This window comes from Rhinoraja longicauda, chromosome 41, assembly GCF_053455715.1.
Source record: "Rhinoraja longicauda isolate Sanriku21f chromosome 41, sRhiLon1.1, whole genome shotgun sequence".
NCBI lineage: Eukaryota > Metazoa > Chordata > Chondrichthyes > Rajiformes > Arhynchobatidae > Rhinoraja > Rhinoraja longicauda.
The window spans coordinates 3,385,640-3,409,814 of NC_135993.1; the positions used below are offsets into that span (position 1 = coordinate 3,385,640).

A 24,175-nucleotide genomic window follows, 5' to 3' on the forward strand; every position below is an offset into this window, starting at 1 on the left:
TATAGAAGCTTGAATGCGAGCACCACTAGACTCACTAACAGCCTCTTCCCCCCTGCTATCAAGTTTCTGCACAATCCTTCCATAATCTAGGGTACTGTCCAATTCACCTGTACTCCATTGCACACATTGGACTTTGTCTATGGGACTGATGCGCTACAACGCTGGGAACTATATTCTGCAACGAATCTTCACCTTTGATCTATCTATTGTACTTGTGTTTGACTGATTGTGTGGACGCATGGTTTATCTGACCTGTTTGGATAGCATGCAAATAAAAGCTTTTCATTCAAGGTTGGGACAGCTGTCCTTGGTTAGAGACCGACTTCGGGAGCTCCAAGCCGCAGGGGCTTCGACCGGGAGCTTCACAGTGAGGAATGTGGTATTTCTTCCCCTTGGTTGTCGGGAATTTGAATGCTTTCCTGGAAAAGGTGGTGGAAGCAAATTCCACGAAACCTTTTGCAAGGGCACTGTGGGTGCAGAGAAGATTGATGAGGATTTTGCAGGACTTGGGGGCCTGAGCCAGAGGGCGAGGTTGGGCAGGCTACAACTTTATTCCTTGGAGCACAGGAGGATGAAGGGTGATCTTAAAGCGGTGCATAAGATCATGAGGGGAATACATAGGGTGAATGCATAGAGTCTTTTACCTAAAGTACGGGAATCCAGAAGCAGAGGAAAGATTTAATAGGAACCTAAGGGGCAGTTTTTCCCACACAGAGGTTCGTGATTAGATGGAACAAGCTGCCAGAGGAGATAGTTGAGGCAGGTATTATAACAACATTTAAAAGACATTTGGGAAAGTTCATGGATGGGAAAGGTTTAGAGGGATACAAGACCAAGTGGACCCATTGGGCCCAAACCTCTCCTGCATTGGTGCAGCACCCTGTCCTCCTCCTCCCCCCTTCCCCTCTCCCCCCTCCCCTCCCCCCCAACTCCATCCCCCTTATCCTCCCTCCTCCCCCGCCCTCCCTCCCCACCCCCCTCCCCCCTCCCTAGGAGATAGATTTAAACTTTAAAATTTGAATAACTTAAAAAATATAACACCGATTTCAATGAAATTTCTTCCATTAGCACCAAAGGGACGACGGTGAGTAAGGTGGGCCTAACATTGTCGCGCTATCCTGTACCGTTTTGGCTGTAGTTCAGGAACAAACAAACAAACAAACGAGAGTTTTAGTAGGTAGATGGGTCAAACTCCGGCAGGTGGGGCTAGTGTCATCTTGGTGGGCATGGGCAGGTTAGGCCCAAGGGCCAGTTTCCATGCTGAATGATTATGACGTTGCTGTAAGCAATCTCTCTACGTGTAAATTGGTTTTGCACTTCCAACAGAGCACGATGAGCATTCTCAAAAGTACTTCACTAACTGTTGGTTGTGCTATGATTGTGAAATGCCAGTACACGTTTTGCTTTCTGTTATGTCAGCACCAAAGATACTAGAGGAGCAAGATGAACCACTCCGTCGAAATCGCCTATACTGAAGTACAGCGGGTAGTCCATAGAGCTCAGAGGACCATCGGAACACAGCACCCAGCCTTGGAGGGCATCTACAACACACGATGCCTCAGACAAGCCACCAGCATCCACAAAGACTCTTCACACCCCTGCAACAGTCTGTTCGAACTTCTCCCATCGGGCAGACGATACAAGGCCTTCTACGCCCGCACCTCCAGACTCAGGAACAGCTTCATCCCCAGGGCCATAGCTGCTATGAACCAGCCCTGCTGAGCCGGATGGTCACATCGCACAGTGAACCGGCACAGACCGACTTGCACTTTATTCTGTTTTAAAACTGTTCTAATTTGTTTCATTGGGTTGTTTAAATTAATACTAACTAGCTAATTCATTTATTGCATGGTATGGGAGGCGCATTCCCAATCTCGTTGTACCCCTGCACAATGACAATAAAGATATATTGTATTGTATTGTATTGTTTGGGATTGTACGCAAAGGAGCGTAACGTCCGCCATTTTAGTAAGCAAATCCCGCCATTCGCTCTGCCTCTTGCAGTGTAATCAGTATTGTGGGGGAACAGTTTGTGTGATGATACCATTAAAATGCAGAATATATCTCATCTATCAATTCACAGATTTTTGTTATTTTTCTTTTTAAATGTTTCTGCAAGTTTCTGCCTACTAAAATGGCCGCCACGACATTCTACGGTTTTTAGGGTCGAGTGGTCTATCTTGCTCTGCTCTATTATCTTTGGTCAGCACTCACCTGTAACACACGTCCTCAGTGCATGGATTATTGACCCTGACAATCACAAACACGTGCTGGAAATGGGAGCGGACGGTCTTTGGTGTGAAGGGCAGCGCACCAGGTTCCTGGAATATGATGGTGACAATATCGTTGCCGATGTGCCTCTTCCTGAGAAGCTGTGAATACACAAAAATACCAGCTCATAAATAATCGCTGCAAAAGTACTCACTTTCCATGTTGTTCATCCCATGGAAACACGCCAGGCCATGCATAGAGTCATATCAGAAACACGCAAGGCCATGCATAGAGTCATATCAGAAACACGCAAGGTCATGCATAGTCATATCAGAAACACGCAAGGTCATGCATAGTCATATCAGAAACACGCAAGGTCATGCATAGTCATATCAGAAACACGCAAGTTCATGCATAGAGTCATATCAGAAACACGCAAGGTCATGCATAGTCATATCAGAAACACGCAATGTCATGCATAGAGTCATATCAGAAACACGCAAGGTCATGCATAGAGTCATATCAGAAACATGCAAGATCATGCATAGAGTCATGCAGCGTGGAAACAGGCCCTTCGGCCCAACTTGCCCACATCAACCAACATGCCCCCATCTACACTAGTCCCACCTGCCTGTGTTTGGCCCATATCCCTGCAAACCTGTCCTACCCATGTACCTGTTCGAATGTTTCTTAAACGTTGCGATAGTCCCTGCCTCAACTACCTCCTCTGGCAGCTCATTCCATACACCCACCACCCTTTGCCTAAAAAAGGTTACACCCCGGGATCCTTTTACATTTTTTCCGTCTCACCTTAAACTTCTGAAGAAGGGTCTCGACCGGAAACCTCACCCATTCCTTCTCTCCCGAGATGCTGCCTGACCCGCTGAGTTACTCCAGCATTTTGTGTCTACCTTCGATTTAAACCAGCATCTGCAGGTTTTTTTCCTACACTTAAACCCATGTCCTCTGGTTCTCAATTCCCTTATTCTGGGCAAAAGACGGCGCATTTCGTACACCTCTATAAGATCGCTCCTCATCCTCCTGTGCTCCAAAGAATAAAGTCCTCGCCTGCTCAATCTGTGATTCAGCAATGTATCACAATCCTCCAGATGTAACTGCAAATGTTACCACCTTAGTTGGGCGCACACCTCCATCCATTTTCCAAGAACATGGTAAATATTAATTCGTGTAAGAACTTTAATTATTATGTTTCAGCCATTTAATGCAGCTCAAATCTTCTATGGTAATTTGCTTCATTATTTCCTTAATAGTTTTTGTACTTCTTGTCTTGAATGTATTGACTCAGTTTTCAATCGACAGCCTTCCGCCAACTCATTATATGCAAGTAGCCATTAGTCACCCAAGAGCCTTGACTAATCATCTCATCATGCAGAATCCGGTCATGTCCTCCCTAGACAGTGATCAGATACATGACTCCTTGCTCTTCAACCCAGGAATTCAGAGATCAACTGTAATTTCCTGTGTGAAGCCTTGGTTTGAATGTACTAATGAAATCCGGCTGACGTTGGTTTAGATGACTCTGCTGTACACTCGGCGAACTCACCAACGAAGGCATTGTTGGATTAATGCTACACTCCAGACATGCTCTCCGTAGACAAAGTGTAAGGACTTTGGGTTAGGATCCAGAGTGTACTTTCAAAGGCTCGCCCACTGGCAGAGTCATACAGCGTGGAAACAGGCCCATCGGCCCAACTTCCACATGCTGACCAACATGTCCCATCTACACTAGCCCCACCTGTACAAACTCCGTACAGACATGCAATAGTAGTCAGGATCGAACCCAGGCCCCTGGCGCCGTGAGGCAGCAAATCTACCCCAGCGCCACCCATTATTGGCTTTGCTTGGAATCCACTGCAAATATTACCAACCTGCTGCCGATTGTTGGGGGTGTAAGGAAGCATAGTGGAGACGTGGAACATGATCTCATAGTCCAGATATGTGGTGTATAGGGAGTGGGTACCAGTTGAACCAGCTGAAAATAGAAAATATTTTAGTATTACATTCCATAGAAGATCACCAGAAAGAACGATACCATCAGAACCAAAATCAGGGAATTCTAGAATTCTGTACCATAAGAATAGACAATAGACAATAGGTGCAGGAGGAGGCCATTCGGCCCTTCGAGCCAGCACTGCCATTCAATGTGATCATGACTGATCATTCTCAATCAGTACCCCGTTCCTGCCTTCTCCCCATACCCCCTGACTCCGCTGTCCTTAAGAGCTTTATCTAGCTCTCTCTTGAATGCATTCAGAGAATTGGCCTCCACTGCCTTCTGAGGCAGAGAATTCCACTCAGAATCTATAAAATTAAGGCAAGCTCACCATTCGGATTTTACCCTTTAGTATCGAGGAGATGTTATAGAGGATTGGACAGGGTAGATGCATGAGAAATGTTCCCGATGTTGGGGGAGTCTAGAACCAGGGGTCACAGTTTAAGAATAAGGGGTAACCCATTTAGGACTGAGATGAGGAAATTTCTTTTCACCCAGAGTTGTGAATCTGTGGAATTCTCTGCCACAGAAGGCAGTAGAGGCCGATTCACTGGATGTTTTCAAGAGAGAGTTAGATTTGGCTCTTAGGGCAAACGGAATCAAGGGATATGGGGAGAAAGCAGGAACGGGGTACTGATTTTGGATGATCAGCCATGATCAGATTGAATGGCAGTGCTGGCTCAAATGGCCTACTTCTGCACCTATTTTCTATGTTTCTAAGTATACTTTATTATCACATGTGACAGGTCACAGTGAAAGTCTTTGCTTGCAAACCCAAGGTATGCAAATAGTCACCCATAAAGGGCGTTGACAAAGTATCCTTTAGGATATGCAAACTCTTTACATTATTGTTGCTGGAGATGTTTCTGCATTCGTTTTCGTTTGAGCACTTGTTCAAGTTAATCGGTTTTCATTTTTCCCCCAGTAAGCAATAAAAACACATGAATAAATCAACAAAATTGTAACAGCAGTTCCCTTCCCAACTTGTAAACTTCCCCCAGTTTTTTTTAAATGCTTTGATCAATGGTATTCGAAGGAGCCCACTTAACTCGAGTTCTTCCCAAGAGTTGCAGATACCACAAAAGATAGCGTGGGTGCTAAGCATCTTGAGTTGAGCTTGAGTTTTGTTTATTGTCACGTGTACCAAGGTACAGTGAAAAGCTTCTGTTGTGTGCTAACCAGTCAGTGGAAAGATTATACATGATCACAAATCGAGCCATATTGATTGAGAATGATCAGCCATGATCACATTGAATGGCGGTGCTGGCTCGAAGGGCCGAATGGCCTCCTCCTGCACCTATTGTCTATTGTCTATACAGATACACAGCATCTGAAATAGAAAGAAAAGCTACCAGGCAGGTGGAGCAGAATCTGTAAAGAACTGAACAGGAGTTAACAATTCAGCTCAGTAATCGTTCATTCAAAGGTCAACAAGCCTGTGGATTCTTAGCACTGGCTGATTATATTAAACCATTTCATGAGAACTCTTGGATGGATTTCCAGCCTGCACTCGGCATCCGATCGAGGAAATGATTGTTTATCACTGTTTATTTATTTTTTTCAAACTTACTTTTTGTGTCCAGTTGAGCTGCGTATTTATTAAAACCCTTGAGAAGGACTTTTTCCCCAAGCTGTTCCAGGAATTCCTCAAAGGCTGGGCCTGGCTCCTCGTTGTTGTACATCTCCTCTTCAGTACCCTGCCCGGCAGTACAGTACAGAATGCCAACCTTATGCTTTCTGCTGAGCTGCAGAGGTGTATAAAGCACAACATTCACCAGCAAGTCAAAGGCAGCTTCAGAAACAGCAACTAGAGAGTCAAGATTGTTTAAATTGTCATACAATTGCCAACAATGGAACAATGGTGTGTGTAGGAAAGACTTGCAGATAGATGCTGGTTTAAAATCGAAGATAACACACAGAGTGCTGGAGTAACTCAGCGGGTCAGGCAGCATCTAAGGGAGAAGGAATGGGAGACGTTTCGGGTCGAGACCCTTCTTCAGCCTGATGCCTCTTCTTCAGACCCATATCAGTCCAAAGAAGGGTCTTGACCCGAAACGTCACCCATTCCTTCTCTCCTAGATGCTGCCTGACCTGCTGAGTTACTCCAGCATTTTGTGATACCTTCGATTTGTACCAGCATCTGCAGTCATTTTCCTACACAGAATGCTGGAGTAACTCAGCGGGTCAGGAGAGAAGGAATGGGTGATGCTTCGGATTGAGACCCTTCTTCAGACTGATGTACAATGGAATAATGAAGTTCTTACTTGCAACACAAGGCCGATAGACACAATACACAAATAAACATATAATAAACAAAAAACAATCAATAAATTAACAGGACCAATATTAGTGCAAAAAAGCTCAAAGTTCTTGGTGTAATCAAAGATACAGTCCATAGTACATAGTTTAGTCAGTGTTATGTAGTTTTTAAAGAGCCTGATGGTTGTTGGGAAGAAGTAGGGTTGCCAACTTCCTCGCTCCCAAATACGGGACAAAGTGACGTCACCGCCCCGCGCCCCAGGTGACTGCACACAGCCACCTGTGTGAGGTCATGTGGGGCGCGGGGCGGTGACGTCACCCGTTGTCCCTTATTTGGGAATGAGGAAGTTGGCAACCCTACTAATACAGGACAAGGGCGGTCCCGTATGGGACAAACTAATTTAACCCAAAATATGGGATGCCCCGGCTAATATGGAACAGTTGGCAACCCTAGGAAGAAGTTATTTTTGAGCCTGGTGGTCACGGTTTTCAAATTCCTGGACCGTCCCGATGGCAGGAGTGAAATGAGAGTGTGGGCAGGATGGTGTGGACTGGGCGATGTCCACCACTATTTTGTAACCTCCTTCATTCCTGGGGTTGCTGAACTAGGCCATGAAACGACATACTTATATCGCCCCATCACAAGGAGAATGTGGAGGCTTTGGAGAGGGTGCAGAGGAGGTTTGTCAGAACGCTGCCTGCATTGGAGGGTTTCAGCTGCAAGGAGAGGTTGGGTAGACTTGGATTATTTTCTCTGGTACGTCGGAAGTTGAGGGGAGACTTGATAGAAGTAGTTAAAAAAATTATGAGAGGCATAGATATGGTAGACAGTCAGAACCTTTTTCCCCCCAGGGTGAAAATATCCAACACTAGAGGGTATACCTATAGGGTGAGAGGGGGAAAGTTTAATGGAGACTAGCCGGGCATGGAACCGTTGGGCCCAAACCTCTCCTGCAGGCCTGGCAACCCTCCCCCAACTGACGGCACTTACCCACTCCATCCCCCCTCAACCTCCCTTAAAACTCCCCCGGGGCCGGGCGAGGGGGGAGAGGAAAGGGGAGAGGGAGCCACTCACCCCGGCCCCGAGCGGCCATCATGTCGGCCAGCAGCAGGAGTACTCTCCACCCCCCCCCCCCTCATTGGGCGCCATTACCGTCACTCGGGCAGGTCACGCCCCCCCTCCGAGCGGCAACCCTCCCCCAACTGTGCACGAGTGGATGCGGCGGCCATCTTGCGTACGTGTTAGATCAACGGGCCCCAACTGCGTGGACATGCGTGGACCCGTTGCGTTCCCATTGTGACGTCAAACACGGAGGTGGCCAATCAGGATGCGCCGGACCCCACGTGGGGGAGAGGCAGTAGAGCCAATCTAATTTATTAAAGTTATTTTACAGAGTGGTGGAGGTCTGGAACACAATGCCGGGCGGGGGTGGTGAAGGCAGATATGTTAATGGTCTTTAAGAAGCTTTTAGTTAGGCACAAGGAATAAAGGGATATGGATCATGTACAGGCAGATGAGATCAATTTAACTTGGCATCATGTTCAGCACAAACATTGTGGGCCGATGGGCCCGTTCCCGTGCTGTACTGTTCTAGGTTCTAGGACAGATTTCCAACCTTGAAAAGCTTTGATGAAGCAAATTTTGTTTCATAACATTAGTTTGCTAATTCCATGGCCATCATTACCGAGACTCGCTTTTTGATCCACATTTATTTAATTAACTGGATTGAAGTAATTGTTGTGCTGAGATTTAAAAGCTCATCCCCTAATCAATAGTCCGCGACACTGGGTACTAGCTCAGCAACTGCACCCCACAGTTCTTCGCACTTCCATGGCAAAGCAAGAGACAAATACACCTGTTCCTGGATTTCAGTCGAGAGGTTTGCTTTGCGAACAATTACACTCTTGTTCACTTACAGATCACTGAAGAATCTCCGATGACCAGGAGTGCTGGTCTGTAGCAACCTTTGTTACAGTTGAACAAAGAGGAAACTGATTGAGCTTAATGTGGAATCCGCTGTGGTGGATGTTTATGTTAAATTTTATTTTATGTGGCTGTGTGTCTTGTTGCTTTTCACTTAGTATGGCTGTACGGTAACTAAAATGTCACTGTATCTTAATTGGTACATGTGACAATAAATTGAATCTTGAATCCATGCAATGGTACAGTGGAAACGGCAGGACAAATGGCCTCAAACTACAGACTCCCAGTCTGACCTTTCTGTCATGGGCGTCCTTCATTGTCACAGTGAGGCCCACTGCAAATTGGAGGAACAGCATCTCATATTTCGCTTGGGCAGCTTACGCCCCAGCGGTGTGAACATTGATTTCTCTAACTCCAGATAGTTCCTCTGTCCCTCTCTTTCCCCTCCCCCTTCCCAGTTCTCCCACTGTCTCCAGCTAGATCCTATCTTTGTCCCGCCCTCTCCCCTGACATCAGTCTGAAGAAGGGCCTCGACCCGAAACGTCACCCATTCCTTCTCTCCCAAGGGCGGCACGGTAGCGCAGCGGTAGAGTTGCTGCTTTACAGCGAATGCAGCGCCGGAGACTCAGGTTCGATCCTGACTACGGGTGCTGCACTGTAAGGAGTTTGTACGTTCTCCCCGTGACCTGCGTGGGTTTTCTCCGAGATCTTCGGTTTCTTCCCACACTCCAAAGACGTACAGGTATGTAGGTTAATTGGCTGGGTAAATGTTAAAAAATTGTCCCTAGGGTGTAGGATAGTGTTAATGTACGGGGATCACTGGGCGGCACGGACTTGGAGGGCCGAAAAGGCCTGTTTCCGGCTGTATATATATGATATGATATGATAAGATGCTGCCTGACCCGCTGAGTTACTCCAGCTTTTTGTGAATAAATACCTTCGATTTGTAGCAACATCTGCAGTAATTTTCCTACACAACTACAGGGGCGAATTGAACCTCCACAGATTTTTGTCTTACCCCTTGCTCGTCCAGTTTCAGTAGCTGCTCGGTCACTTTGGGTGTGCTGAAAGCCAGCCGTAGACACTGGATGTTCAGCTCCGGTATCACCGTTTCCAGCACCTCTTTCAGCGGGAGCCCGCGCACCGTGCCATGCTTCGACGTCGAAGGAACCGCATCCTCCAGGATCGCTCCTCTCAGTGTGATGAGCTGAAGGGTACAACACTCACATTTTCACCTCTTTCAAAGCACTGCGCCTTTCGAGTGCTGTACAGGTGCTCCTCAACTTACAATGGGGGTACGTTTCCGATAAACCCATCGCAAAGGTCGTACATCGAAATGCATTTAATACACTTGATCACGTGGCCGGAAGCGAGCCGCGGGTCGCTGCCGATGCCCAGCGTTTGCACCCATTGTAAAGTCGAAATATCGTACTTCGAAGCATCGTTACTCGGGAAGCACCTACCCTTTTCGATTAGGAAAAGGGGAGATGCAACGAGACCTGGGTGTCGTGGTGCACCAGTCATTGAAAGTAGGCATGCAGGTGCAGCAGGCAGTGAAGAAAGCGAATGGTATGTTGGCATTCATAGCGAGGGGATTTGAGTATAGGAGGTTCTGCTGCAGTTGTACAGGGCATTGGTGAGACCACACCTGGAGTATTGCGTACAGTTTTGGTCTCCTAATCTGAGGAAAGACATTCTTGCCATAGAGGGAGTACAGAGAAGGTTCACCAGATTGATTCCTGGGATGGCAGGACTTTCATATGAAGAAAGACTGGATAGACTCGGCTTGTACTCGCTGGAATTTAGAAGATTGAGGGGGGATCTTATAGAAACTTACAAAATTCTTAAGGGGTTGGACAGGCTAGATGCAGGAAGATTGTTCCCGATGTTGGGGAAGTCCAGAACAAGGGGTCACACAGTTTAAGGATAAGGGGGAAGTCTTTTAGGACCGAGATGAGAAAGTTTTTTTTCACACAGAGAGTGGTGAATCTGTGGAATTCTCTGCCACAGAAAGTAGTTGAGGCCAGTTCATTGGCTATATTTAAGAGGAAGTTAGATGTGGCCAAAGGGATCAGGGGGTATGGAGAGAAGGCAGGTACAGGATACCGAGTTGGATGATCAGCCATGATCATATTGAATGGCGGTGCAGGCTCGAAGGGCCGAATGGCCTACTCCTGCACCTATTTTCTATGTAATATCGTACTTCGAAGCATCGTTACTCGGGAAGCACCTATCCTTTTTCTGGTTAACAATAAGACTACTGCTGCAGATAACTTCCTGAAGTAAAGCAAAACTAATTCAAAAGGAAGGGTGTAACTGGGTTCCTGTAACCAATCCACCACAGCCCGCATGCTCACACTAGGAATAATTATTTATACGGCATCACAGGCAAAATGAATTTATCATTATTGGCGTGCTCCAAACTTTCCACTACCAAGTTGTGAAAGCTCAGAAAACTTCACTGACGAATGGAACTCATTTAAAGTTGAATTATCCGCTGACGTTGAATCCTTCTTCTGTGTAGAAACAAGGAACTGCAGGTGCTGGTTTACAATAAAAAAGACACAAAGTGCTGGAGTAACTCAGCGGGTCAGGCAGCATCTCTGGAGAATATGGTCAGGTGATGTTTTGGGTCGCAAAATGTCACCCATTCTTTTTCTCCAGAGATGCTGCCTGACCCGCTGAGTTACTCCAGCACTTTGTGTCTACGTTTGAAAGAGACAATAATCTCCACTCCCTGCAACAACAAATATTTCCTGCCACTCGTATGGATAAGGTAAAGTATAGAAGTTGGGAGTTAATGAGTATGGAGGTTGAGAGGTTGTACAAGATATTGGTGGGGCCACATTTGGAATACTGTGTTCAGTTTTGGTCGCCCTGTTATAGGGAAAGATGTTGTTAAGTCGGTGAGGGTGAAGAGAAGATTTACGAGGATGTTACCAGGACTCGAAGACTTGATCTGTAGGTTGAGCAGGCTATGATGTTATTCCTTGGAGCGCAGGAGGATGAGGGGTGACCTTATAGAGGTGTGCAAGGTCATAAGGGGATTAGATACGGTAACTGTGCAGTCTTTTACCCAGAATAGGGGAATCAAGAGCCAGAGGGTGTAGGTTTAAGATGAGGGGGGAAACTATTTAATAGGAACCTGAGGGGCAACTTTTTTTACACCAAGAGTTTAAGGAATGATTTCTCAGTGGAGGTAATTGAGGCTGGTACTATCACAACGTTCTAAAATACTTTTGGACAGGTACATTGATAGGATCAGCCATGATTGAATGGTGCAGTAGACTTGATGGGCCGAATGGCTTAATTCTGCACTTATCACATAAAAACGACCACACATCGACGCTGCTTTAGCCGAGGTTTGGAGCAAGCAGCCAACAACCAGGATGCATCACCCATGGTCAGCCATGACCAAGGGGGGCCTTAACATAAACCTAAGGTAGGTTTAGGATATGGACCAAACGCAGGCAGGTAGGACTAGCGTAGACTGGACATGTTGGTCAATGGACAATAGACTATAGGTGCAGGAGTAGGCCATGTGGCCCTTCGAGCCAACACCACCATTCAATGTGATCATGGCTGATCATTCTCAATCAGTACCCCGTTCCTGCCTTCTCCCCATACCCCCTGACTCCGCTATCCTTAAGAGCTCTATCTAGCTCTCTCTTGAATGCATTCAGAGAATTGGCCTCCACTGCCTTCTGAGGCAGAGAATTCCACAGATTCACAACTCTCCGACTGAAAAATATTTTCCTTATCTCCGTTCTAAATGGCCTACCCCTTATTCTTAAACTGTGGCCGGTGTGGACAAGTTGGGCCGAAGGGCCTGTATCCAGGCTGTATAGCTCTATGACATCTTCACCTTCCTCACCACTCTCTTCAAGCACCTTCACCTAAGAGACTGCAGTAGTTCAAGGCCACAGGCTCCCACCAGCTTAACACAGACCCATGGAGGCTGCAATACATGCCAATCCTGCCCATGATTCCCACACCCTGGGAACTCATTGGACTATCCGCTGGACACCAAGGATGGCTACATTATCAAATCTTCACAACATATACATTTTCCTCAAACCATTCGTGTATGGAGAACTCCCTTTTGGTGTTGCACATCCCCTCTAACGCTTTACTGTCAAACATCCCATTTGTAATGAAGCATTTAATTTATGGTGACCTATTTGAGATCCATGAACTATTTATATGCTTCCAACTGAATTTCTTTCCCAAAAGTCTCTTTCACAAGAATATCCAGAATTACTGCATGAAAATCACAACACAAAAACTGCGGTAAAAATGTTCTCAGACCAAAGCCCCGTGCAATGTAGTTTCATTAAGACCACTGCCCCTCACTCACCTCACTTGTCCTGAAGATGATTCGGTAGACGTACTGAGGTGCTTGCTCTTTGGTGTCCTCCAGTTTCTCCCTCTTGATGCTTACAGCCACTGGGCCGAGCTTTTCATCCACTCCAAAGTAATTCCAGTGCTCTGTGAATACACAGTGAAACAAGAGGTGAATTCATGAAAGGAAAGGACTGATTCGGAAACCGCCATGGTCAGTGAGGACTCGGTGGGCCAAAGGGCCAGTTTCCACTTTCTATCTCCAAACTAAATCCCTTGTTCCTTGTGTCTCTGCCTCCATTCAGAAGGATGAGAGAAGATCTTATCTAAACGTATAATATTATTAAGGGGTTGGACACGTTAGAGGCAGGAAACATGTTCCCAATGTTGGGGGAGTCCAGAACAAGGGGCCACAGTTTAAGAATAAGGGGTAGGCCATTTAGAACTGAGATGAGGAAAAACTTTTTCAGTCAGAGAATTGTGAATCTGTGGAATTCTCTGCCTCAGAAGGCAGTGGAGGCCAATTCTCTGAATGCATTCAAGAGAGAGCTGGATAGTGCTCTTAAGGATAGCGGAGTCAGGGGGTATGGGGAGAAGGCAGAAACGGGGTACTGATTGAGAATGATCAGCCATGATCACATTGAATGACGGTGCTGGATCGAAGGGCCGAATGGCCTCCACCTGCACCTATTGTCTATTGTCTATTGTCATTCCCTTTGCTCCCCAGTAGTTGCTGGAGGGAACTACAGAAGTCTAAATGCTCCCTGAGCAGAGATCAAGAAACTCAGCACAGATGAAACACAAGTGCTCCAACTCGACTAGGTTCCATGATTCAATGAACAGCAAGTTCACCATCAGGGGCTGGGGCATTAGAAGGCACTCAGTCCAAGTCTCCCTCCTGCCTGACAATCGGATGACTCACACCAAATCCTTTATTAATAATTCCATGCAAGGTGATATTATTATTCTTACTTCTTAACAATTTATCCCAATTGTTCCAAGCCAATTAGAAATGATGCTTAAGGGCTTGTCCATGATCAGCAAACATTCATTTGGAAACAATAGTACATAGAATAAAACAGCACAGGAATTGGCCCTTTGGCCTACAATGTCAGTGCCAAACATGATGCCAAGGTTAACTCTTACCTCCCTACACGTAATCCATATCCCTCCATTCCCTGCATATCCATGTGCCCATCCAAAAGTTTGGCAAATGCCACAATTGTATCTGCCTCCACCACCACCCCTGGCAGTGCGTTCCAGGCCCCCACCGTGGAAAGAAACTTGCCCCACATCCCATTTAAATAAACTTGATTATTGGCATCGAGGATAGCCACAAAATGCTGGCGTAACTCAGCGGGACAGGCAGCATCTTTGGAGAGAAGGAGTGGGTGACGTTTCAGGTCGAGGCCCGTTTTCAGATTATTGGCACAATCTGCTTTATTTGAAAGCGCTTTTTATCCAACAGCCACGGCACTGGAAATGATGTCCAAATGCATGGCATCAATGGCAGCATTCAAAGTGAAGTGGTTCCACAAGTACTTCCACAGACCTGCAATATTAAATATCCCTGGCATTTAATGGAATACTGTGTGCAGTTTTGGTCTCCAAATTTGAGGAAGGATATTCTTGCTATTGAGGGCGTGCAGCGTAGGTTTACTAGGTGAATTCCCGGAATGGCAGGACTGTCATACGTTGAAAGACTGGAGCGACTAGGCTTGTATACACTGGAATTTAGAAGGATGAGAGGAGATCTTATCGAAACGTATAAGATTATTAAGGGGTTGGACACGTTAGAGGCAGGAAACATGTTCCCAATGTTGGGGGAGTCCAGAACAAGGGGCCACAGTTTCAGAATAAGGGGTAGGCCATTTAGAACTGACATGAGGACAAACTTTTTCAGTCAGAGAGTTGTGAATCTGTGGAATTCTCTGCCTCAGAAGGCAGTGGAGGCCAATTCTCTGAATGCATTCAAGAGAGAGCTAGATAGAGCTCTTAAGGATAGCGGAGTCAGGGGGTATGGGGAGAAGGCAGGAACGGGGTACTGATTGAGAATGATCAGCCATGATCACATTGAATGGCGGTGCTGGCTCGAAGGGCCGAATGGCCTCCTGCTGCACCTATTGTCTATTGTCTATGATGGTGAAAGTTGGGCACTGAATACAAAATGGAGGGAAGGCGTGGTTGGTGGGAGTCATCTTGATATAAGGGTGGAGATCAACGGGTGTGCAGAAATCTACGATTATAACTGACAAGATCCATAAGTAACATGGTGGCGCAGCGGGTAGAGCTGCTACCTCACAGCTCCAGAGATCTGGGTTCGATCCCGACCACGGGTGCTTCCTGTATGGAGTTTGTACGTTCTCCCCGTGACCTGTGTGGGTTTTCTCCAGGTGCTCCTATTTTCTCCCACACTCCACTCGCAAAGACGTACAGGTTAATGGTAGGTTAATTGGCTAATTTGGTAAAAATGATAAATTGTCCCTAGTGTGTAGGGTAATGCTAGTCACGGGCTTTGTGGGCCAAAGGGCATGTTTTCACACTGTATCCCTCATCTAAAACTACAGGACAAATGGGTCTCTCCAGTGGCTCAGATCCAAGCAAGGGTCACCCCAGCTGGGATCCTGCTGTGTACCTTCCCCTCCCCCAGGTGGCTTTGTTCCAACAGTGTGACGTATTCCCGAGATGGATATGGCGATGGGAAGAGAGGTGTGGAGCAGAGCCAGTGACGAGGATAGTGCTTCAATAGGTTCATAAGTGATAGGATTAGAATTAGACCATTCGGCCCATCACGTCTACTCTGCCATTCAATCATGGCTCATCTATCTCTCCCTCCTAACCCCATTCTCCAGCCTTCTCCTCACAACCCCGGACACCCGTACTAATCAAGAATCTATCTATCTCTGCCTTAAATATATCCATTGACTTGTGGCCTCCACAGCCGTCTGTGGCAATGAATTCCGCAGATTCACCGCCCTCTGGCTAAAGAAATTCCTCCTCATCTCCTTCCTAAAGATACGTTCTTTAATTGTGCGGCTGTGCCCTCTGGTCCTAGACTCTCCCACTAGTGGAAGCATCCTCTCCACATCCACTCCATCCAGGCTGAGAATGATTCATCAGTCTGAAGAAGGGTCTCGACCCGAAATGTCACCCATTCCTTCTCTCCTGAGATGCTGCCTGACCTGCTGAGTTACTCCAGCATTTTGTGAGAATGATTAAATATTGGTTGGGCTGCATTTGGATTATTGTATGCATCTCTGAACTAAACTCAGGCAGTGAATGTACAGTTAAAGACAGTGCGGGAAGATCGTTTCTATTTGTCCTTCTCCTTTTACTCAAGGACATACCTTTCCCGTGGAAGTAATCTTGGTAGTATCTGGCCCCGCGGTCCACATGCTCGATGCTGAAGTGCTTCAGCCGCTCCTGCTGCTGCTGCAACTCCTTTGGCACCTCGAGCACAGAGACGCTGGCGTTTGTGTAGTACGGGTTCCAGGCCAGCTTTGGGAAGGCTGCCTCACAGTCGCCGCCGCCCTGCCCGGCGTGGACGCTGGCCTTCGACAGGCTGATGTCTCGCTCGTTGCAACCACCCGTCTCAATGCGGAAGTGGGGGCATTCGAGGAGCAGGTCGTTGCACTTGCTGTCGTCCAGCTCCAGATCCAGGCTCTCTCTGCCGTTCACCTCCTCGGTGCTGGGAAACCGAGCATCCAGGTTCCCCACGGCGAGAGAGCGCGACACGGCCAGCGCGGTGGCGGAGGCGGCAGAGGCGCCGGTGGTGGTGTTCCTCCGGTGGGCCACGTAGTTCCTGTTGCTCACCACTTCGTTGAGGTCGAACAGGATGCTCTGCACGTCAAAGTGACCAAAGCTCTTCTGGCAAGCCCAGGGCTTGGCGCTGTCCTGCGATCGGCCGTCATCGTGATCCGAGCTCGACCGCCCCGAATCCTGCTCGCTCTTGCTGCTGCGAAGCTTCTTCATGATGGACTCGCCGCTCTCGTGCCGCGATTGCTTCTTGCGCGCTTTCTCCCGGTCTTTGTGCGCGCTCTTTGGTTCCTCTCTTTGGGACGACTCGCTGCGGCTGTCGTCGGCCCTGCCGCTGCCCTCCAGGCTGAGGCTGGAGGCCATGCTGGGGTCTGTCCGCTGCAGCTTCCTCAGCTCGTCTGGCACGGAGCTCCGCTGGTCAATCTTCTCGTTTTTGTACTCCTTCAGCATGTCGAAAAAGCTCTCCGTCGCCATTCCGTGAACGTCTATGGACGAGGTGCTGCCGTATTCCCTCAAGGGGAGCATCCCAATGCCGTGTTTGGGGCCTTTCAGGTCCAGGGCCCCGTCCCCATCATATTCATTGAGTGTAACCTCGCTGTTACTTCGTGCCCTCAGTGGGACAAACACTTTGCCTGGAGCCCGGGGCCAATCGTTCTGGAACTCCACCTCCCTAGCTTTGCCTTGGGGCCTGTGCGAGGGGGCTCGGGCCCAGGGGGTCTGGGAAGCATTTGGATAGTTCGGGTAACACTGCCCATTCTGAAACCCTCGCGCCGAGATGAGCTCAAAGTCCATCATGGATCCGTCCGAGTCCCGCGCCGGAACGAGGGCTGGATATTTTGTTAGATCCCGCTTTGGAGGCCAGTCGGCAATTCGAGCGCGGACGCCCATCTTCGGCATGGCGGGGGTGGAACTTGCGCGGGGCGCGTTTTCTCCCGGGTTGCAAACGTTCCCATTCTGGACCCCGAACAGAGATGCATGGTAATCACACGCGCTCGTACCTGCGAGAACGTCCACTCCACCTACAACTAATCCACCAACCTCCACCTTGTCATTTTGGACAGGTCTATAGGTTGTCATAGTCCATTAACATGCAGTCTCGCGGGGAGCAACAGAAAAGTGCCGCTCATTTCCTTGATTGCTGGAAGCTGCAGGACCAAGCCGAAAACAGAAGTGATTCCAAGAAGCGTAATTAAAGACCAGCTGTACAATGTATCTGGATCAGATGCATCGTTTTATAATTCCTTGACATCCACATGCCGAATATTTCCTTGCGACATAAAGAAATTGAATCTCGAAGACCAAAGATACAAAATCTGCCACTGTGTAAAACTCGGCTAATTCCAGATATCCTCCAGGCGTGCTTCAACAGATCGTCAGCGGCATTTCATTTGATCCTTTAAGCAGTTTGGAGATCGTGGCCGTCCTGAAATGAGAGCAGAATAACAAATTACCACTCGGGACTGAAGTCATTGAAATCTTGAATTAAACATTCTGGATGCACTGCACCATTCGTTAGCAATTAGAAGTAACAAGGAAAATGGCAGAGAACATTTATCATCTCGAGAGTATGAAACTTGTCAGATAAATCACCGGAGTGCGCACTGAAATGGACAACCTAGATGTGTCTGATAACTAAATGCACTTCTGACAAGAGTAACAACATCTGTAAGTGTATTTGAGCTCCAAGAGAATGAGATTTAAGTCTAATTACCCTGCCCGTACCAAATGTTCCATTTGATTGCTATTGACATCAGAGAACAAATTAATTACTGAAATAGAAAATAGGTGCAGGAGGAGGCCATTTGGCCCTTCGAGCTAGCACCACGAAAGTACAGAATCTTTAAAAAACTTTAAACAATTATTTATATTAACCAGAATGACCATGCAAATCCTAGGTATATACTAGCAATGGTAGTATCATCTACATACTAAAACTCTCGTTTGTTTGTTTGTTTGTTCCTGAACTACAGCCAAACGGTACACGATAGCGCAACAATTTTAGGCCCACCTTGCTCACCGTCGTCCCTTTGGTGCTAATGGAAGAAGTTTCATTGAAATCGGTGTTGTATTTTTGAAGTTATTCACATTTTAAAGTTTAAATCTATCTCCTAGGGAGGGAGGGAGGGGGGGAGGGAGGGGGATGGAGGGATAAGGGGGGGTTGAGGGGGATGGAGTGGGGGGGAAGGGGGAGGGGAGGGGAGAGGGCGGAAGGGGGCTGAACCAATGCAGGAGAGTTTTGGGCCCAACTTGGTCTAATAAATGATTAAAAACTTGTGTGATCCATAGATGGGATAACCAGAAGTGCAGCCACACCACCAGGGTGACTCACTGCGCCAGTGAAGGTGAACTAAAGCAAGATCTTGACTTTGTAAAAAGACACCAGCAGATATTAATTGGACTTCAAGCGGCACAATTTAGAGAACCCATTTCAAGTCTGCCTTCACACAAAAATTGCTGCATCTATGGTTTTCACAGAAAAGAACGCATCCACACATAGCCCAGAACTGCCCAGCTCTGTAACAGACTGAACAATACCAAGCTCCACGCTGGCCTTGCAGCACAGACAATAACCTTAATGTAGAAAATGATTTTGCAAAAATGAGCTGGGAGACCTGCTGAGTTTTCACAGGATGGAGAGTTTAATACACAGACAGATTTCATGTAATCCACTTTTCGTTTCACAGAATCACAATGAACCTGCAGCTTAGAAACAAGCCCCAGCAGCCTAACAGATCACTCTGCTGTTTGTTCCCTGCAATAATGTCCTCGAGAGCCATCTCAGGGGTCAAAGCACCTTTGACAGCAGCCCAGTTTACACAGGCAGTCTGCAGCTTCAACTAACGCAGGGTGCAGGTGGCTGACAACAATACATGCCTCCTTCCCCTCTCTCCTTCTCACTTCCTCTCCCTCCTCCTCTCTTTCGTTGTCCCTTTCTCCCCCATTTCCTCCCCCCCTCTTTATTTCTCGCACCTCTCTTTCTCCCCCCCGCTCTCTCCTTCTTCCCCCCCCGCTCTCTTTCTTCCCCCCCGCTCTCTCTTTCTTCCCCCCCACTTCTCTTTCTTCCCCCCTCCTCTCTCTTTCTTCCCCCCTCCTCTCTCTTTCTTCCCCCCGCTCTCTCTTTCCCCCCCGCTCTCTCTTTCTTCCCCCCGCTCTCTCTTTCTTCCTCCTCCTCTCTCTTTCTTCCCCCGCTCTCTCTTTCTTACCCCCGCTCTCTCTTTCTTCCCCCCCGCTCTCTCTTTCTTCCCCCCGCTCTCTCTTCCCCCCCTCGCTCTCTCTTTCTTCCCGCCCTCTTTCATTCTCTCTTTCCACCACCACCCCCCCTTTCCTTCACTTTCCCCCCCTCTGTTTCTTTGTCTCTTTCACCCCCCCCCCTCTCTTTCTTTCCCCCCTCTCTTTTCTTCCCCCCCCCCCCCCCTTCCTTGATCCATCCTCTGTGGAAATGACACAACCACCAAAAACAGAGGCTGGGTTCTTTCACAAGTTGCTCCTCCACCTGGGAAAACCAAAGTGAAACCCCACAATAGGCTTTCATCTTACAAGAGCAAGTTTCTTCTTAACAAGGATGTGAACCGCCCAGCAACGTGTTCAGCTTGGTGTTTGGGAATCGGTTTCAGTTATCCTGCTTTCCCACAACTGTCGAGCAGAGTAGGTGTTGGCAGATCGCTGGCGATCGGGGTGGGGTGGGGTGGGGTGGGGGGGGGGTGTGGAGGAGTGTGGAAAGCTGTCTTTCTGGGGCAGGCCAGTGCAGACCTGGACAACGTGACTCTGTGGACTCGGCTGCCTCAGGTTCCACACGGAGCAGAAAGCAAGTCGTGCCAACACTCAGCTATTCACCAAGAATAAACGGCATGGGCTTTGTCTTGGTGCTGCAACATAATTCATCGAGATGACAGCTTCGCAGGAAATAGCCCTACCTTCCAAAAGCAGAAAAGGCAGAGTGGATTTTTGTTGATACTAGACCAAGTGGACCCGTTGGGCCCAAACCTCTCCTGCATTGGTGCAGCACCCTCCCCCCTTCCCCTCCCCCCACTCCATCCCCCTCAACCCCCCTTATCCTCCCTCCTCCCCTCTCTCCCTTCCCCTCCCCCCACTCCATCCCCCTCAACCCCCCTTATCCTCCCTCCTCCCCCGCCCTCCCTCCCCACCTCCCTCCCCCCTCCCTAGGAGATAGATTTAAACTTTAAAAATTGAATAACTTAAAAAATATAACACCGATTTCAATGGGACTTCTTCCATTAGCACCAAAGGGACGACGGTGATTAAGGTGGGCCTAAAATTGTCGCGCTATCGTGTACCGTTTTGGCTGTAGTTCAGGAACAAACAAACAAACAAATGAGAGTTTTTGTGTATAGATTTACTGCATTCAGCCTGGTGTTGATGCCTCACACTCAAGATTCAAAAGGGAGTCAGGAATGTTTAATTGTTGTATGTACCTGAACAGAGCAAGGAAATTCAATGAAAAACTGTTTTCCTCTCCCCTGACTCTCGGTCTGAATAGACAGTAGATAATAGACAATAGGTGCAGCAGGAGGCCATTCAGCCCTTCGAGCCAGCACCGCCATTCAATGTGATCATGGCTGATCATTCTCAGCCATGAAGAAGGGTCTCGACCCGAAACTTCACCCATTTCTGAACACCTCCGCTCCGTCCGTCTTAACCAACCTGATCTCCCGGTGGCTCAGCACTTCAACTCTCCCTCCCATTCCCAATCTGACCTTTCTGTCCTGGGCCTCCTCCATTGTCAGAGTGAGGCCCAGCGCAAATTGGAGGAACAGCACCTCATATTTCGTTTGGGTGGTTTACACCCCAGCGGTATGAACATTGACTTCTCTAACTTCAGATAGTGCCTGCTTTCCCTCTCTTTCCCCTCCCCCTTCCCAGTTCTCCCACCTGTCTCCGACTACATCCTATCTTTATCCCGCCCCCTCCCCTGACATCAGACTGAAGAAGGGTCTCGACCCGAAACTTCACCCATTTCTTCTCTCCAGAGATGCTGCCTGTCCCACTGAGTTGCTCCAGCATTTTGAGTCTATCTTCAGTGTAAACCAGCATCTGCAGTTCCTTCCTACACAATAACATTCTTGCTAGCAACAGCACAACGGGTTTGTAAACACAATACCCGATAGATTTACAGCAAAGATGTAAATCTGGTTTACAGCAAAGATAGACACAAAAATAAGGTTTTCACACCTTACCATTCCATATTTCTGTGTATCCCTCTCCCCTGACTCTCAGTCTGAAGAAGGGTGTCGACCCAAAAAGTCACCCTTTCCTTCTATCCAGAGGTGCTGCCTGTCCATAATTTTTAAAAGGTTCAATAAATTAAAAAAACAATCAATATAATGCAGAACAAACCATAAGTGAGGTGTTTCACAGGCCCTGCTCACCAACGACTACCTTGCCCCCTCCACCCCACCCTGAATGCTCATTCAACCAGCTAGCTGACATAGGGTTGCCAACTTCCCCACTTCCAAATACGGGACCAAGGTTGACATCACTGCCCCGCGTGACCTCACCCAGCAGCAGCCACGTGTTCCAGCTCCACCAATGGCGGCCGCAGTGGTAGAGTTGCTGCCTTACAGCGAATGCAGCGCCGGAGACCCGGGTTGGATCCCGACTACGGGCGCTGTCTGTACAGAGTTTGTACGTTCTCCCCGTGACCTTTTTCCGAGATCTTCGGTTTCCTCCCACACTCCAAAGATGTACAGGTATGCAGGCTAATTGGCTAGGCAAATGTAAAAATTGTCCCTAGTGGGTATAGATAGGATAGTGTTAATGTGCAGGGATCGCTGGTCGGCGCGGACCCGGTGGGCAGAAGGGCCTGTTTCTGCACTGTTTCTAAACTAAACTAAACAAATTAACATACCAATCCATAAGTCTTTTGTGATGTGGGAGGAAACCGGAGCACCCGGAGGAAGCCCACATGGTCACGGGAGAACTTGCAAACTCCACTCAGACAGCACCCGAGGTCAGGATTGAACCTGGGTCTCTGGCGCAACGAGACTGCAACTCCACCAGCTGCATAACTGCACTGCCATTCAATCTCGATGATGTCAAATTATACAGAAGTAGATTAAATTCCAAACTTGCAACAAACGTTTTCCAGACCTTTGATAAAGAGGATACAAGCAACTCTTATTTCTAGCATAGCTCACTCAAGAACAATAACACTGCTACATACTGGGGTAACGGGAGGAGGCAACTCAATTAATATCCTACTGGATGTGCAAGCTCCAGGGGCTGGCTAACTTACTCCACTCCCATCTGTTCTTATATTCAACGGTAGAGGCAAATGACAAGAAAGGATAGATACAAAGTGCTGGAGTAACTCAGCGGTTCAGGCAGCATCTCTGGAGAAAAAGGATGGGTGACATTTCTGGTCGAGACCCTTCCTCAGTCTGACCCGATACGTTCCATCTCTCCAGAGATGCTGCCTGACCAGCTGAGTAACTCAGCTGGTATATCTTTGGTATATACCAGCATCTGCAGTTCCTCACAACACATTTGGAGGGCATCTACAACACACGATGCCTCAGAAAAGCCACCAGCATCCACAAAGACTCTTCACACCCTTGCAACAGTCTGTTCGAACTCCTTCCATCGGGCAGACGATACAAGGCCTTCTACGCCCACACCTCCAGACTCAGGAACAGCTTCATCCCCAGGGCCATAGCTGCTATGAACCGGTCCTGCTGAGCCGGATGGTCACATCGCATAGTGATCCGGCACAGATCAACTTGCACTTTATCCTGTCTAAAACTGTTACAATTATTTCGTTGGGTTGCTGTTGTCTAAATTAATTAAACTATTGCATCGTATGGGAGGCGCATTCCCAATCTCGTTGTACCCCTGGGTACAATGACAATAAAGATATATTGTATTGTATTTTTTGTATTGTATTTTGACAAGAAAGGCTGCCGATTTCCCATTTATACAGAACCCGCTGAACATATTTCTTCCACCTTTGTTATACTCTGTGCGTGGACAGTTAATGTGAAACTAGGAGGATTCCCACGACAGATGGTGTTAGGTGTTGGCCCAGAAGATATTGCCAGCCTGCTGTCAACTCTAGGCTGGCTGCCTTTTGGCAAGGACCTGAAGGAGAAGTGATGAGTAACTCTGCCAGTGATATGGGATGGCCTAGTTAAAAACCGGGAAGTCCCGGAAACTGCTGGGCCAAGGTGGGTTTGAGTTGAGATTATTGTCACGTGTACCGAGATATAGTGGAAAGCTCTTGTTGCGTGCTAACCAGTGTTGCGTGCTAATCAGGCATTGGGTGACCAGATTGATTTTGCTCATTCCATTCTTACACAGTTATCCAAATTAGGTTCAACACAGAAATGTCAAACTCTGTGGTTCAAAGCCCAAAGCCTGCCAGGGTCCACACGAGGCCACGCTCTGGGTCACATCCCTTTTCCGGATGCAGAGGGGTGGCGGTTGGAGATGACGGACGGCACCTTTGCGGGAGTCGCGCTGGTGGAGACGGCCGCGGGAGGTCCTACAGCAGCCGGGCGGGCGAGCGAGCGGATCGAGCGCGGAGCGGCGGCGGAAGGAGCCAACGGCATGGCGATGGGCCAGGCCGACCCCTGCACCATCCACCCAGTGCCGCCAGGATCTTCATGTTATATGAAACAGGCCACTCAGCCCATCATGTCTACTCCACCATTCAA

At 48.0% G+C, this 24,175-nt stretch overlaps 1 protein-coding gene across 7 annotated transcripts in view; it reads right to left on the reverse strand.

The window, feature by feature from the left end:
- The window catches only part of sipa1l3 (signal-induced proliferation-associated 1 like 3), a 220,905-nt gene that overhangs the window by 87,929 nt on the left and 108,801 nt on the right, over nt 1-24,175 (reverse strand). For all 7 annotated transcript variants that reach the window (XM_078431200.1, XM_078431198.1, XM_078431196.1 and 4 more), the window contains exons 2-7: nt 16,097-17,928; nt 12,766-12,896; nt 9,427-9,615; nt 5,796-5,970; nt 4,101-4,204; nt 2,215-2,372 (exon numbers count right to left, since the gene is read on the reverse strand). In XM_078431200.1, coding sequence (XP_078287326.1) covers nt 2,215-2,372; nt 4,101-4,204; nt 5,796-5,970; nt 9,427-9,615; nt 12,766-12,896; nt 16,097-17,582 — 2,243 coding nt within the window. In that variant the 5' untranslated portion in view covers nt 17,583-17,928. The remainder of the gene's footprint in view (nt 1-2,214; nt 2,373-4,100; nt 4,205-5,795; nt 5,971-9,426; nt 9,616-12,765; nt 12,897-16,096; nt 17,929-24,175) is intronic.